At 45.9% G+C, this 14,784-nt stretch overlaps 1 protein-coding gene across 1 annotated transcript in view; it reads left to right on the top strand.

Annotated features, from left to right (window-relative positions):
- CST7 (cystatin F) overlaps positions 1–14,420 on the top strand; it is a 194,520-nt gene extending 180,100 nt beyond the window's left edge. The window contains exon 4 of the mRNA XM_069235040.1: positions 14,211–14,420. Within this exon, the coding sequence (XP_069091141.1) occupies positions 14,211–14,288 (78 nt within the window). The 3' untranslated portion in view covers positions 14,289–14,420. The remainder of the gene's footprint in view (positions 1–14,210) is intronic.
- The last annotated feature ends 364 nt before the right edge of the window (positions 14,421–14,784 follow it).

The following is a 14,784-nucleotide window of genomic DNA, read 5'->3' as shown; positions in this document are numbered from 1 at the left end:
GAGCAGCAGTGAGAGTGCAAAACGGTCCTCTTGCTCTCTCTACATTGGACATCCATCTGTGTCCATGACATAGGCTTCAATAACAGTCTCCCAGGGAATGGAAGAATGTCTGATCAGGGATCTATTGGGGCAGATGTTGCCAAAATGTTGGACCTGGGGGTCATTGAGAGACCACGTAGTACTTGGTCTAGTCTGTGGCACTCGTACCAAAACAAGGGTCTTCAGACTTGTGGTTCTGTGTGAACTACATAGCACTCAGTGAGGTAACTAAGCCCGATGCCCATCCAATCCCGAGAGAAACGATCTGGTGGACTGGCTATGTGCAGCAAAGACCTTAAGCATCTTTGAATTGACCAGTGGGTACTGGGAGATCCCCCTAGCATCAAGATTGCAATTTCTATGCCAGAGGGAGCTATATCAGTTGAAGAATGCTCCTGCCACCCTTGAGCTTCTGGTGCATCATGTTCTTGTAGGGCTGGAGGAGCTCTGTGTACCCTACTGGGGTGACAGAGTATTTAGGAAGTTATAGCAGAACCAACTGAGGCAACTAGGACAGATGTTGGCTAGGATATAGGAGGCAAAAATGACCATCAGGGAACCATGTGTCAGGGGTGGAGGGGGCAGTTCTCTATAGACTGCATGGGACATCAGGTGGGTAACAGGTGGATGCACTCATTGGCTACCATCTGTGATGTGTTGGGAGGTGCCCACCACACTGACTGAGGTGAGGGCCTTGATAAGACTCACTGGCTATTGTAGGAACTTTGTGGATAGCTATGAGAGTATAGTTGCTCCATTGACTGCATTGATTGCTTGACATCAAAGAAGCAACCCTGATAAGTGATTTGGACTGAGAAGTGGCAAAGGGCATTTGAGGAGCTGAAGAAGGCACTATGCATTGCACCTATGCTCATAGCACCTTACTATGGGTAGGCTTTTTTTGTAGAGACGGATGCTTTTGACAAGGTTGTTGAAGATGTGTCACCTCAACTGGATGACAATAGCACTAGGTTTGTATTGCAAATGGATCAAAAGATATTGAAGCAGTTGATGGCCACGAAGGGAGAGAAACCCAGGTTGTTGAGTCAGTCTATTTTACTGCAAGGGTTAGATTTTCAAGTGGAGCACAGAGCTGAATTGAGCCACTGGAATACAGATAGTTCAGGGTAGTATCATCTGGGAGGGACACCTGTTGGGACAGAAAAGTCCCCTGCATGTTGAAAGACATGCACGTGTTCCCCGAGTCCCCCAGCTGCATAGATAACTGAATCCCTGTGTTAGACCGGACTGCCTCACGGTGGTCACCCCTAACTTTTTGCCTGCTTCCTTCCACTTTTTGGACACTTTTTTTGCTGGTTTTAGGACTGTGCACTTTACCACTGCTAACCAGTTCTAAAGTGCATATGCTCTCTCCCTTAAAATATGGTGACATTGGTTCATACCCAATTGGCTTATTTAATCTACTTGTAAGTCCCCAGTAAAGTGCACTACATGTGTCCAGGGCCTGTAGATTAAATGCTACTAGTGGGCCTGCAGCACTGATTGTGCCACCCACATAAGTAGCCCCTTAACCATGCCTTAGGCCTGCCATTGCAAGGCCTGTATGTGCATTGCACTTTCACTTCGACTTGGCATTTAAAAGTACTTGCCAAGCCTTAAACTCCCCTTTTTCTACATATAAGTTACCCCTAAGGTAGGCCCTAAGTAACCCATAGGGCAGGGTGCTATGTAAGTAAGAGGCAGGACATTTACCTGTGTAATTTATATGTCCTGGTAGTGTAGAAATCCGAAATTCGTTTTACACTGCTGTGAGGCCTGCTCCTTTCATAGGCTAACATTAGGGCTACCCTCATATACTGTTTGAGTGGTAGATTCTGATCTGAAAGGAGTAACAAGGTCATATTTAGTATGGCAAGAATGGTGATACAATATCCTGCTGACTGGTGAAGTTGGATTTAATATTACTATTTTAGAAAAGCCACTTTTAGAAAGTGAGCATTTATCTACATTTAAATCCTTCTGTGCCTTACAGTCCACGTTTGGCTAGGTTAGTTGACAGCTCCCTTGTGCATTTCACTCAGAGAACCCCAAACACAGGATGCTCAGTCACACCTGCACACGTCTGCATACTGAATGGGTCTTCCTGGGCTGGGAGGGTGGAGGGCCTGACACATTTGAAAGGACAGTGGCCTGCCCTCACACAATGCCAAACCACCTACTGGGACCCTGGCAGACAGGATGTAACTGAAAGGGGACCTGGTGCATTTCTAAACCACTCTTTGAAGTCTCCCAAACTTCAAAGGTATATTTGGGTATTTAAACAGGGCCTCTGACCCTACCAACTCAGACACTTCTGGACAAGATACCACTGGTGAAGAAACTCTGAACCAGACCCTGCAACCTGCTAAGAGATCTGCCTGGCTGCCCAAAGAACTCACCTGACTGCTTTTCTGCAAAGGACTGCTGCCCTGCTATTGCCCTGCTGCCTTGCTGCCCTCTGCTGAGAACTGCTCTCCAAGGACTTGGATAGAGCTTGCCTCCTGTTCCTTGAAGTCCCAGGTCCTGCAAATAACTCATTGCGCGGTGAAAGTTCGACGCACAGCTTGCCAGAAACAACGCACAGCCTGCATCGTGGTGAGAAAATCACCGCTCGCCGAACTGGAATGACGCGGCCTGGCTCCCCGAGAGGAGATCGACGAGGCACCAAAGTTCCGACTGGAACTTCAACGCACAGCCCACTGGATCAACACATAGCCGAGCCGGAACGATGCAGCCTGACTTCATGTGAGAAGAATTGACGCAGCACCTGCCGTGCGACAGAAATTTCCCTGCCATCACCCACCAGATCGATGCAGCTCCTGTGACTTCGTCCTGCACGCCCAGGATTTCTCCGCATTGTCCCCAGATCGCCCGCAACCTGAAGGGGATCCAAGACAGCGCACCGGGAATCGACACAGAGCCTTCCCTGCGTGGAAAATTATGAAAAGCATCGTCTGTGTGCGCCCGGAGAAACCGACGCACACCTCCCTGTTTTCCACGCATCTCCTCCTCTGCGGCCCCTTCCAGACAATTTGAACGCAAGCCAGGTACTATGTGCTTGCAAGAGACATTTGTTGCTTTTTAAATACTAAAGACTCTTCTTATCATTCTCTAAAGTGATATTTTAACTTGTACTTATCAAAACTTGATCATTTTGACTTGCATTATTCAGATAAATATTCTATATTTTTCTAAACACTGTGTGGTGTATTTTTGTGGTGTTATACTGTGTTATTGCATGATTTATTGCACAAATACTTTACAAATTGCCTTCTAAGTTAAGCCTGGCTGCTCAGTGCCAAGCTGCCAGAGGATGGGCACAGGATAGTTTGGATTGTGTGTGACTTACCCTGACTAGAGTGAGGGTCCTTGCTGGGACAGGGGTAACCTTGCTGCCAACCAAAGACCCCATTTCTAACACACTGGCACTGATTTTTGCTTGTGGGTAAATATGGACCATGAGTGTGTGTCAAGACCTAGGCCATTTCATGGTAATGCAGTCTTGTTAGATCAATAGAGGTGTATCAAAAAGCTACCCTCGTAGTGCAAGAGGGTCATTACTCATGCTGGGAGTTGAGCGACACAAGTGCAGTGGCAGCATACCCGTTTAGTTTTATGCAAGACTCAGACGTGTTAACAGGCCTTTTTACCTATGTCACTGGAGTGATTCTACCAGCCCACTCATGTAAAGTTCCACACCTTTGTACGTTGCGCATCTCTCATTTTTCATGTTATTATGTGTAGCGCCAGGCCACACGCAATACTTGTATATGTGCTAATGCAAGGTACATAATTTGGAGGCCTGTGAGTTACATTTTGTTTGGAAGTCCAGGGCCTGGAAAGGCTAGTGGTAGTAAGGACTGCAACCCAAAGACCGGTGATGTGGATTTCTGATGTGGATGGCTTAGGTAGGAACACGCACATTGAAGGAAGGCAAGTAGAGCATCCTCTCCCTGGAATCAAAGAGACTTCTGATGTAGACAGAGTTACTGGTCAGTGGTACCTGGGCTGATTGGAATGCGAGATGGTGGATCTGATAAGGTTGGCTTTGTAGGACCAGGGAATCATGACAGAGGGCTAGGGTTAGGTCTTTAAACCTTTGTGAGGCATATTTCAGCTGGGTAAGATCCCTAATTACTCCCTTGTCTCCTGTTGTGGGTCAACCAAAATGGAGCCGCTTCTTCCGTGTCAGACTGTCAATTTGATGAAGGACAGGAGAAAGGGCACTTCAAAGAATTCAACACCCACACCAGGAATATTAAAGGACCAGAAACAAAATCACATCTGTGTAGGAAAGTACCATCTTACCTGGCATGTTACCCCCATATTTCACTGTATATATGTTGTTTTAGTCTATGTGTGACTGGGACCCTGCCAGACAGGGCCCCAGTGCTCATATGTATGTGCCCTGTATGTGTTCCCTGTGTGATGCCTAACTGTCTCACTGAGGTTCTGCTAACCAGAACCTCAGTGGTTATGCTCTCTCTGCTTTCCAAATTTGTCACTAAAAGGCTACTGACTAAATTTACCAATTCACATTGGCATACTGGTACACCCATATAATTCCCTTGTATATGGTACTGAGCTACCCAGGGTATTAGGGTTCCAGGATATCCCTATGGGCTGCAGCATTTCTTTTGCCACCCATAGGGAACTCTGACAATTCTTACACAGGCCGTCCACGTTATTTCACAGCCATTTACCACTGCACATAAGTACTTATAAGTCACCTATATGTCTAACCTTCACTTAGTGAAGGTTGGGTGCCAAGTTACTTAGTGTGTGGGCACCCTGGCACTAGCCAAGGTGCCCCCACATCATTCAGGGCAAATTCCCTTGACTTTGTGAGTGCTGGGGCACCATTACACGCGTACACTATACATAGGTCACTACCTATGTATAGCGTCACAATGGTAATTCCGAACATGGCCATGTAACATGTCTAAAATCATGGAATTGTCCCCCCAATACCATTCTGGTATTGGGGGGACAATTCCATGATCCACCAGGTCTCTAGCACAGAACCCGGGTACTGCCAAACTGCCTTTCCGGGGTTTCCACTGCAGCTGCTGCTGCTGCCAACCCCTCAGACAGGTTTCTGCCCTTCTGGGGTCCAGGCAGCCCTGTGCACTCTTCTAGGATTTCCTTTGTGCACAGCCAAGCCTGGGTCCCCAGCACTCCGTTCTGCAGTGCACAACCTTCTGAGTTGTCCTCCGATGTAGTGGGACCCCCTTTTGTTACTTCGCGTGGACTCCGGTTCACTCTTCTTCCAAGTGCCTGCTGGGGTACTTCTGCGGGTGCTGCCTGCTTCTGTGAGGGCTCTCTGAGTTGCTGAGCGCCCCCTCTGTCTCCTCCTCCAAAAGGCGACATCCTGGTCCTTCCTGGTCCTCAGCAGCACCCAAAAACCTCTACCACGACCGTTGCAGCTAGCAAGGCTTGTTTGCGGTCTTTCTGCGTGGGAACACCTCTGCAAGCTTCATTGCGACCTGGGACATCAGTCTTCCAAAGGAGAAGTCCCTAGTAATCTTATTTCTTGCAGAACTCCAAGCTTCTTCCAAGCGGTGGCAGCTTCCTTGCATCTTCATCTGGGGTTTCCTGGGCTCCTGCCCCCCCTGGACACTGTCGCGACTATTGGACTTTGTCCCCTTGTCTTACACTTACTCAGGTCCAGAAATCCGTTGTCAGTGCACTGCTGGTGTTTGTTCTTCCTGCAGAATCCCCCATCACAACTTCTGTGCTCTCTGGGGGTAGTAGGTGTACTTTACTCCTACTTTTCAGGGTCTTGGGGTGGGGTGTTTTTCTAACACCTCTTCTACACTAATAAGGGATAACTGGACTTGGCACAAGGTGTAAGCACCTCTGGTACCCACTACAAGGCAGACAAGCCTCCTACAATCTGTGTCTCAGTTTGGACTATAAAGGTGTGAATCTGAGTCCCAAAAGTTGTTCAACAGCCGGTTTTAATGGGATACAAGATCACTAAGACTTCTACCAGCTAGAACTAGGACTAGGGACCAAGGTCTCCTAATATCCCTGCTAGGTGAGAAGCCAATACGCAGGAGGTCAAGACCACTTACACTAAAGCCTGGAGCACCAGTCTTCTACCTGCCTGCCAACACCAGTGGACCCTGTGAGTTGCTGGAGAACACCTGGAGGGAGACGGTTCCAGTGGGGATCCTTCCAAGTAATCCTGTAAAGTGGAGACATCCAGTCCAGTCAGGGCCACTACGAGAAGGTGGGCTCCCCAACTGTTTTTGCAAATTTCGCAACCCAGCAGTTGCTCTTGTAAGAGTTCGTTCAGTGACCCCCAGGTGAAAACTAGGTCGGAGACCCCTTGTGCCAGGTGGAGTAACCACAAACCTAGGGACTTCGCCCTTGAACAAGCGAAGTCGGCAACCCCCGTGTGTCTGGTGTAGGGGCTATATTGAAGGCAGGGTCATCACCTTGGATCGTCATGCCTAAGCTGCTTTGAAGAACACTTTCGATTGCTGAAGGAGCAGCAGATAGGATGACTGACACTGCTGCGGGAGGTCCAAAGACTGAAACATCTAACGCTTTATTGGGAAATGAACGCAAGAGGTTATGGGCCCTCAGCATCGGGAGACCAGACCCAGCAAAGGCACACCCGGTCTTCCTGCAATTGACAGATGCCGTCAAGAGGGACAAGACTGTTCTGGGCCTTCAGAGCTGCCATATACTTGTACGAACTTAGCATGCAGTGCTGATAACAATGATTCTCAAGGCCAAACTTAGACTTTGTTGCATGGAGACTTGCAGGTGGGGGAGAACATCTGAACTTGGCCTTCATTACAAATGAGGCATAATGTGCCCCACTAGAAGGGAAAGAGGGACTCTGGGATACAGCCTAGGACAAAGCATCCATGCCAACCTTAAGAGTCTTTGGATAACATTTAGGGGCATATTTATACTCTGTTTGCGCCGGATTTGCGTAGTTTTTTTTTACGCAAATCCGACACAAAGCTAACTCCATATTTATACTTTGGCGTTAGACCCGTCTAGCGCCGAAGATCTTGAAGTTTGCGTAATTTTTTAGCGTGGACACCTACCTTGTGTTAATGATATGCAAGGTAGGCGTTCTCTTCTAAAAAAATTACTCTAAGGCATGTGCGCCTTATTTAAACTCCCGTGCAAAAATGACGCACAGGAGGGGGCGGGCCTGAAAAAATGACGTCCAGCCGCTTTTGCGTAATTTTTTAACGCCTGGTCAGGGCAGGCGTTAAGGGACCTGTGGGCTCGGAAGGAGCCCAGAGGTGCCCTCCCATGCCCCCAGGGACCCCCCTGCCACCCTTGCCCACCCCAGGAGGACGCTCAAGGATGGAGGGACCCATCCCAGGGAACTTAAGGTAAGTTCAGGTAAGTATTTTTTTTGTTTTTTTTTGTGGCATAGGGGGGCCTGATTTGTGCCCCCCTACATGCCACTATGCCCAATGACCATGCCCAGGGGACATAAGTCCCCTGGGCATGGCCATTGGGCAAGGGGGCATGACTCCTGTCTGTGCTAAGACAGGAGTCATTTTAATGGGGGTTGGGAGTAAAAAAAAAATCGCGCAAATCGGGTTGAGGCCAATATTTTGCCTCAGACCTGACTTGCCCCATTTTTTGACGCCCAAGCTCCATTTTCCCCTACGCCGGCGCTGCCTGGTGTGGGTCATTTTTTTTGACGCACACCAGTCAGCTGCGCCGGCTAACGTCATTCAATAAATAAGGCGCCCGCATGGTGCTTTGGAATGGCGTTAGCCGGCGTTAAAATTTTTGACGCACAACTGCGTTGGCGCAGTTGTGCGTCAAAAAGTATAAATATGGCCCTTAGTGTGTTGCTTTGTGTGCTTATATTGTACAACTTTTTTCATAAAAGCAAGTATTTGACTGGACAATCAGCTTATTGTGATTACTGTTTGTACTTTGAGTCTTGCGTCTGTGTGTGCCTCGTACCTACCACCCCTCAAAGACCTTTGGTCTGCTTGAAGTGTACTACCACTAAGAGTGAAGTGCGAAAGTTGTAGTACTTGGCCCAGTTACTCATAACCCATAGAAGGTCAAGCCCCAAGACAGCAGGATGAAAAGGCCACAACGCCTACGGTTGGGCTCAGTAACCACTGCTTGCCCTCTGGTCCCTGGAAGTCTATCTTAGGATGTCTACTTTCCATCCTCCTTTCTGGTGGTTAGATCCATCAACTGAATGAGTGTCATCTATCTTCGCCGTGCATCCGTTCTCAGCTACTTTGCTCTCTCACAAGGTTAAACGTCTTTATTGAATTATCAATAACCCTTTTACAAAACACAAACGTTAAGCACTCAACACCCAATTCCTAGCCTACAGACAACACTTGCCAGAGGGTCTTTGTTCTACCTCACCTGTTCATTTTACAAGTTTGGCTCTTTTTCATTTGTCTCCGTGTTGATGTAAGTGCATGTGTGAGGGTCATGAGGTCGTTGGAGCGAACAAGTGCTTGGTGAGGCAGGGAGTGCATGAATGTGTTAATGTGAACGCTAGAAGGTCTTAGGCAAGCCTGTGTGAGTGGCTGGTTGGAGAGACTGAGAGAGTGCATGGTATGTGTTGCTGTGAGGGACAGCATAAGTAAGGATCATGCTGCATGTTCTCAGATTCAGTGAATGCAAAATGACATTGGTGTCAGTAACTGCATTATTGAGGGTCAAGGGTAAGTTTGTATTTGGTGAGACAGTGAGGGATCATATGTGTTGGTATCAGTGAGTGCATGTGGCTGTGAGAACAGAACCTGTATATTCACTTTCTTTATACATAACTTAGAAAACATGATTTTTTTGTGTGCTAGTTAATATAATTCCAATAGAAATACAATATTGTTATAGCCTATGCATCTTTGTTAATTTTACAAATTAAGTACCTTTATGTCAAGCATTGGAAAAGCTTATAAGTCTGGCCCATAACTGATAATCCATGCCAGACTTACTACATTTGCTACTACTTAAGTTTTCTATGAAGCTGGCGCTGAATTTACCAAATCAGACGTTGGCATCAAACAACTATTTTGAATTGCATTCTCGCCAAAGGTGTTACTCTGTGGAAGTGATTTTTCAAGAGCAGACATTTAATTTTAGAATGCTTTTTAATCTAAATTTTATTTGCGGGGGTCAGACTACAAGATCCTAAGCAAGGTCGTAGCAGGCAGGCTATACATATTTCGCAACTAGTACACCTGGACCCAAATGGTTTTGCACCTGGGTGATCCATTACCTTAAACATCTGCTGCCTGCATAGAGTGATGGAGTTTTCCACAGTCTGGTGGCCATATGCAGCATGCCTGTTACTAGACTTGAAGAAAGCTTTTGGCATGGTAGACTGCGGGGGGGTATCTGTTTTTGACATTAACAGCCTTCGGCAAACAGGGTTTGCTACAAGGTATAATTGGACTATTCTACACGGAGTCCACGGCACGGGTAAAAATTGTCCAATGTATTTCCCCCTCCTTCGCAGTAAGCAGAGGGATGCGGCAAGGGAGTACATTGTCCCCATTGCATTTCGCCTTGGCATTGGAGCCTCTGGTGCATGGGTTTTGGCGTCAAGAACAACCCTGGGGTATTCCACTTCATAATGAAATGCATATCGTCTCAATGTACGCAGATGACATCCTAATATATATATATATATATATATATATATATATATATATATATATATATATATATATATATATATATTTATATATGTTATGGTTTTATATATTTATGTATAGATAGATAGATAGATAGATATATATGATATTTGGGAGGGTATAACCAGCATCCATGCCACATTGCAGGAGTTCTGTGCTGCTTCTGGGATGGGGTAAACTGGGTGCAGTCTTGTCCATTTCCCTTACATTCAGACTGTCCCGAACAGTATTTTCTAGCGGACTCTCAACCTTTGCGCTGGTAGCCTCACACCTTTCGCTATCTAGGGATAAGCATTATTCACACAACAAAAGACCTCATAGACTCTAATCTTACCCAGACCATAGCATCTTAGTGCCCCTAGAGGGCATTCTGGATCCCCTTACCACTTACAGTGCAGGGCAGAGTTTCTTTATATAAGATGGCAATGCTTCCCCGTCTGATTTACTTTTTTTCATAATCTCTCTGCCCATATTCCTAAATCCATATTGAATACATTACACTCCGCACTTGGGAACTTCACTTGGAATGAGGGGAGGCGGTGTGATGGGCTTCGTAAACTGCAACTACCGGTAGAAGGGGAGGCAAACATTATTATTTGGCAGTGCAGTTGCAGTGGCCTGCACGATGGCTGGTGGGCCGGCTCACTGTAGAACTCTGCATTCCTGAGCCTGGTTGTGCACATAGGCTGATCCAGTAGACCTTCCTACCCCAGGCCAAACTCCCCCTCAACACTAATGGAGTGTTAAGGATAATGTAGAATAGCCTTCATCGTAGTCCGCAATTTATGCCATGGATACCCCATTAATCACCTGAGATTCATCTGAGTTCCATTGCTCCCTTTGGCGATATGCTGGGAGTAGAGATTTGGGAAGTGGCTGTTGTCCACACACTTGGTACATTGTTCCAAGATGCAGAATACATGCCCTATAATGTCTTAAAAGAAAGTTATGGGCTCCTGGTACATCATTTTCTGGCTTATGGCAGTTTCCTGGCTGCATTGGAAAAGTTGTGGGGGTATCATCGACACAGAACCTCAGCACCATCCTTTGATATAAACACTATACATAATGGGCAGGGGTCACAAGCTCATCACCTGGCTTGTTTGCGCCCTAGCACATACCACACATGATCTACTTGCAGCGTCCCGCAGATTCTGGGAGGGGGATGTGGAAAAAGAATGAGAGAGTGCTCCATTATCCCAGGAAAGTATCATGGAACACTAAGTTCCAATATATTCAGCAGAATACTCTCCAGAGGGCTTACCTTACCCCAGCAACACTTTATCGTATGTTTTGATCCCCCTCTGAATGCCCCCAATGTTTACAGTTAGGGGCTGATATGGGGCACATGTTTTGAAGCTGCCCGGCTGATGTGGCACTGTGGGAAGCGGTTTCTGGAGCACTAACTGAAATGACTGGGCCTACTGGTGTGTGTACCTTAGAGTGCTCCGTGCTAGGATTATTCAAACGTCCGACAGCATCTAGGGCTACAAACAGATTAATTGATTTGGCAATATTGATCACATGTAGACTCATAGCCATGTATTGGAAAGCCCCAATATTTACCCAGTCAAGCTCACTGGTGCAGGGTGATGCTGTAAGTAGGGACAAGCGGAGGTAGTGGCTCTCAGATGAGAGGATGCTCGTGGGCTACAGACGACGAAGTTACCTTAGCGAACTTATGAACGTATATCAAGGGTTAGTCAGACTAATGCTACTACTCACCTTAACAATAACTGCATTTCCTTTTAGCATCTGGGATGCCATGGCCCATTTACTCTCCAGCATAATGCAGTTGATGAGCCTTAGCTTGTGTGACACTATTGTCTCTCTATGTTGTAGGTTACCTTGACTGGCTCCTCAATTATGTCTTTTTAACCCAAGTCTAAGTGGTACTGGGAAATAGTCTGATAATATTTGTAAATATTGTGGATACCATGATGAAACACTGACGAAATTGTTGAAGATTTGTACTGGAAAGGACTCTAGCTACTGTTTATATATGTCCTGCACAAAAGTAGTACTGCTGCATGTTCTCACACGTTTGGTTGGTTAAGCAAGTTCACGATAAGAACCAAGACTTTCTCTGACTTTATACTTGTAATTACAACCCTATTTACATGATGCGCATTCTCATACCATCAATGTACTGTCATTGTGTTGCATCGAATGATGTTACTGTGTAAATGCAATATAAATGGTGAAAAAACTAATCTACGTTGTATTTTGTGGATCCAAACTGGGTGAATGTCACGGTCCATTAAACACCAAACTGTAGTGAACTTTTCAGATTGATACAAATTTGCACTGATGGAGAGACCTTATTTCTCCTTTCCCACTTAATTCATTTAGAATGCTTTCAGACTCATTCCTCAAAGCTCTGTACAGAACTAAGGGTAGATCTGTTAACTTTATGATGGGTCACTATGAACCTATAAATAAGGAAACACATGATATTAGTTACAATCAGGAAATGCTTTTTATGAAAAGATAAACAGAGATATGCATACCTCAAAGCATGGACATCAATTCACCAAAATGCCTGGGGTAGTGAAAGTGACGTTTTCTAGGCACTGAGCCCCAGATTTATACCTTTTGCTGCAAAACTACACAAGTGCAGTTTTGAGGCAAAAAGTATAGCACCGGCTTGCGCCATTCCACTGTGCCAGCCGGACCCCATATTGAAGGAATGACACACGCTGGTGCTAAACTTGGGCTAGCGTCTTAAAAAAAAGATGTTAGCTGGGTGGGGGAGGTGGTAGGGAAAGAGGGGGTTGTGCATCAAAAAATGACACTAGCCTGGTTAGAGGCAAAATAATACCTCTAACCAGACTAGCGCAATTTGTGGCGCACAACCAAAAAAAATTTATAATAAATACTTACCTGGACTTACCTGGGATGGAGTCCACCATCCTCTGGTGTCCCTCTGGTGGGGGTTGGGGTGTTCCTGGGGTGTGGGGAGGCCACCTGTGGACCCATTCCATGGTGTTTAACCTTGGAAATGGGTCCACAGGTCCCCAAACGCCTGGTCTGACCCAGGCATTAATTAATGGTGCAAGGCAAGCTTTGCACCATTATTAAGCCCATCCTGCCACCCGTGTGTCATTTTAGCACAGGGGTGGGGTAAATATGTGGCTATGGGAATGGCACAATTTTTTAGATGGGAATGCCTACCTTGCATCTCATGGACGCAAGGTAGGTGCACGCATCCAAAAAATGGTGAAAACTCCTATATTTAGTTAGACGTGTCTAATGACAAAATATAAATATGGAGTTAGGTTTGCTCCAAATTTGCATAAAAAAAGGACGCAAATTCAGCGCAACAGAAGTATAAATATGGACCTGATTTTTCAACCTCTGAGGTGAAGGGTCGCAAAGGCAGCAGCAGGGGGCGTAGCTAAGACCCCTAAATGACCTCCATGCCTCAAAGCATCAGACAGGCAATACATTTCTTCTGGCAATACAATAGGAACCCTTGTATTTCCAGAGTGTTTCTCTATAGGCTATTTATTTCATTCAAAAATGTTTTTTCCTTAGTAAATTGACCATTTTCTCAATCGTTAGCCAAAGATTAATTGGCGAAAAAACCTAAACAATGTTTTATAACTAAATGCATTCATTGCTTTTCACAGGGAAGGATTCTGGTGTTTCAAAGAAATGTATTTGCTGCAAATGTCCAATCTATTCAGCAGACCCTAGGTCCTATTATTACAAGGGCACACTGCTATGGTCTTCGTCGCACCACAGTTTTGACAAGGTGCGCCGGGCCCAGACCTGCTCAGTGCACCGGATTACACTTACTGCACTGCCGCACGGACAGCTTCAAACTCTCGCATGTCCGAAAGACAAACAAACTGTTTGAAACAGCTAGTCCGTCTTTCACAGTTTAGGCAGCAACATGGCCTGCTTTTCAAGAGCGGACTGGAATCCCCCTGCAGGTGGGTGCAATCACAGAGATGTCTGGGGGTCATGGAACACTCCAAGGGGCTGACTGTGCACCACCAATTTGTCGTGCCCAGTCAGCGCGACCTCGGAGAGCTCTTTTAACTCTGCACCTACTTCTGTAATAAATCGCAGGTTCTCAGGCAAAGTGCTTCCTCAGTTGATTGGGGTCACATCCCCAGACAAATAAGGACACACCTCCTTAGGGCTGTGCTTGCGCTATATCACTGGTTCGATCGGAATCAGGAAAGGGTCGGCACAATAGTCTGCAGCCCTTTCTGTAACACGAAAGTGCCCCTGGCTGAAGGAAGCAGGCACACTCCGGTTGCTCCCCCCAGGACACTTTATGTAATAGGGCACCATATGATTACAATACATCTCTTTGAATCCTCTGTCTATTCTATTTCCAGTGTTGATATTATTCTTGTCCATTTGGGTTAACACAACTTTACTAAAAATAATAAAGAACATTTACTAAGCATCTGTAGTTTGAAATCGCCGATTGTTGAAGAGTTAAATAAAAAATAATATTTGCGGTTTCTCATTATTGTTTTTTGATTCTGTTTACTTCAGACATTCAACTGCTACTTTGAAGTCTGGATAGTTCCCTGGCTGAAAATCGTGAAAGTTCCTGTCGTTGTGTGCCACTGATGAACATCACCGCTTGTAAAATCACTGTTATGGTGATCTAACGTGTGCAAAAGTCGCCTAATGCCCTTTTCAAGACGACGCTTTCACCATCTACCCAAACAATGGCAAATAAAATAACTGATGTATATCCGAGTTAGTTATTGCATGAAATTGTTTTTTTTTTTTCCCTCTCTCTCTCTCTCTCTCTCTCTCTCTCTCTCTCTAAAAATGTTGCCATTTTGGTAACAAGCTACACATTAGGTTGCTTTTATGATTACAACAGGTAAGAAGAAACAAGCACAGCCAAAGCATCACTGCTATGCAAGAGCTATTTGCTTTGCCAATGTGTTTTAGCCATGTTGTACACCAGCATGGCTAAAAGTTAGTGGCGTAGAGGAGAGTGTTGTAGAGTGGAGTGGCTGAGGGGACTGGGGTGTCATGGATTAGAGTGGAGGGGGCATAGAGTCGAGAAGTGGAGTTGAGTAGCCTACAGTGAAGTGGCACTGAGTGGATTAAA

Source organism: Pleurodeles waltl, chromosome 5, assembly GCF_031143425.1.
Source record: "Pleurodeles waltl isolate 20211129_DDA chromosome 5, aPleWal1.hap1.20221129, whole genome shotgun sequence".
In the NCBI taxonomy this organism is placed as follows: domain Eukaryota; kingdom Metazoa; phylum Chordata; class Amphibia; order Caudata; family Salamandridae; genus Pleurodeles; species Pleurodeles waltl.
This window is presented reverse-complemented; position numbering and strand designations above follow the sequence as displayed.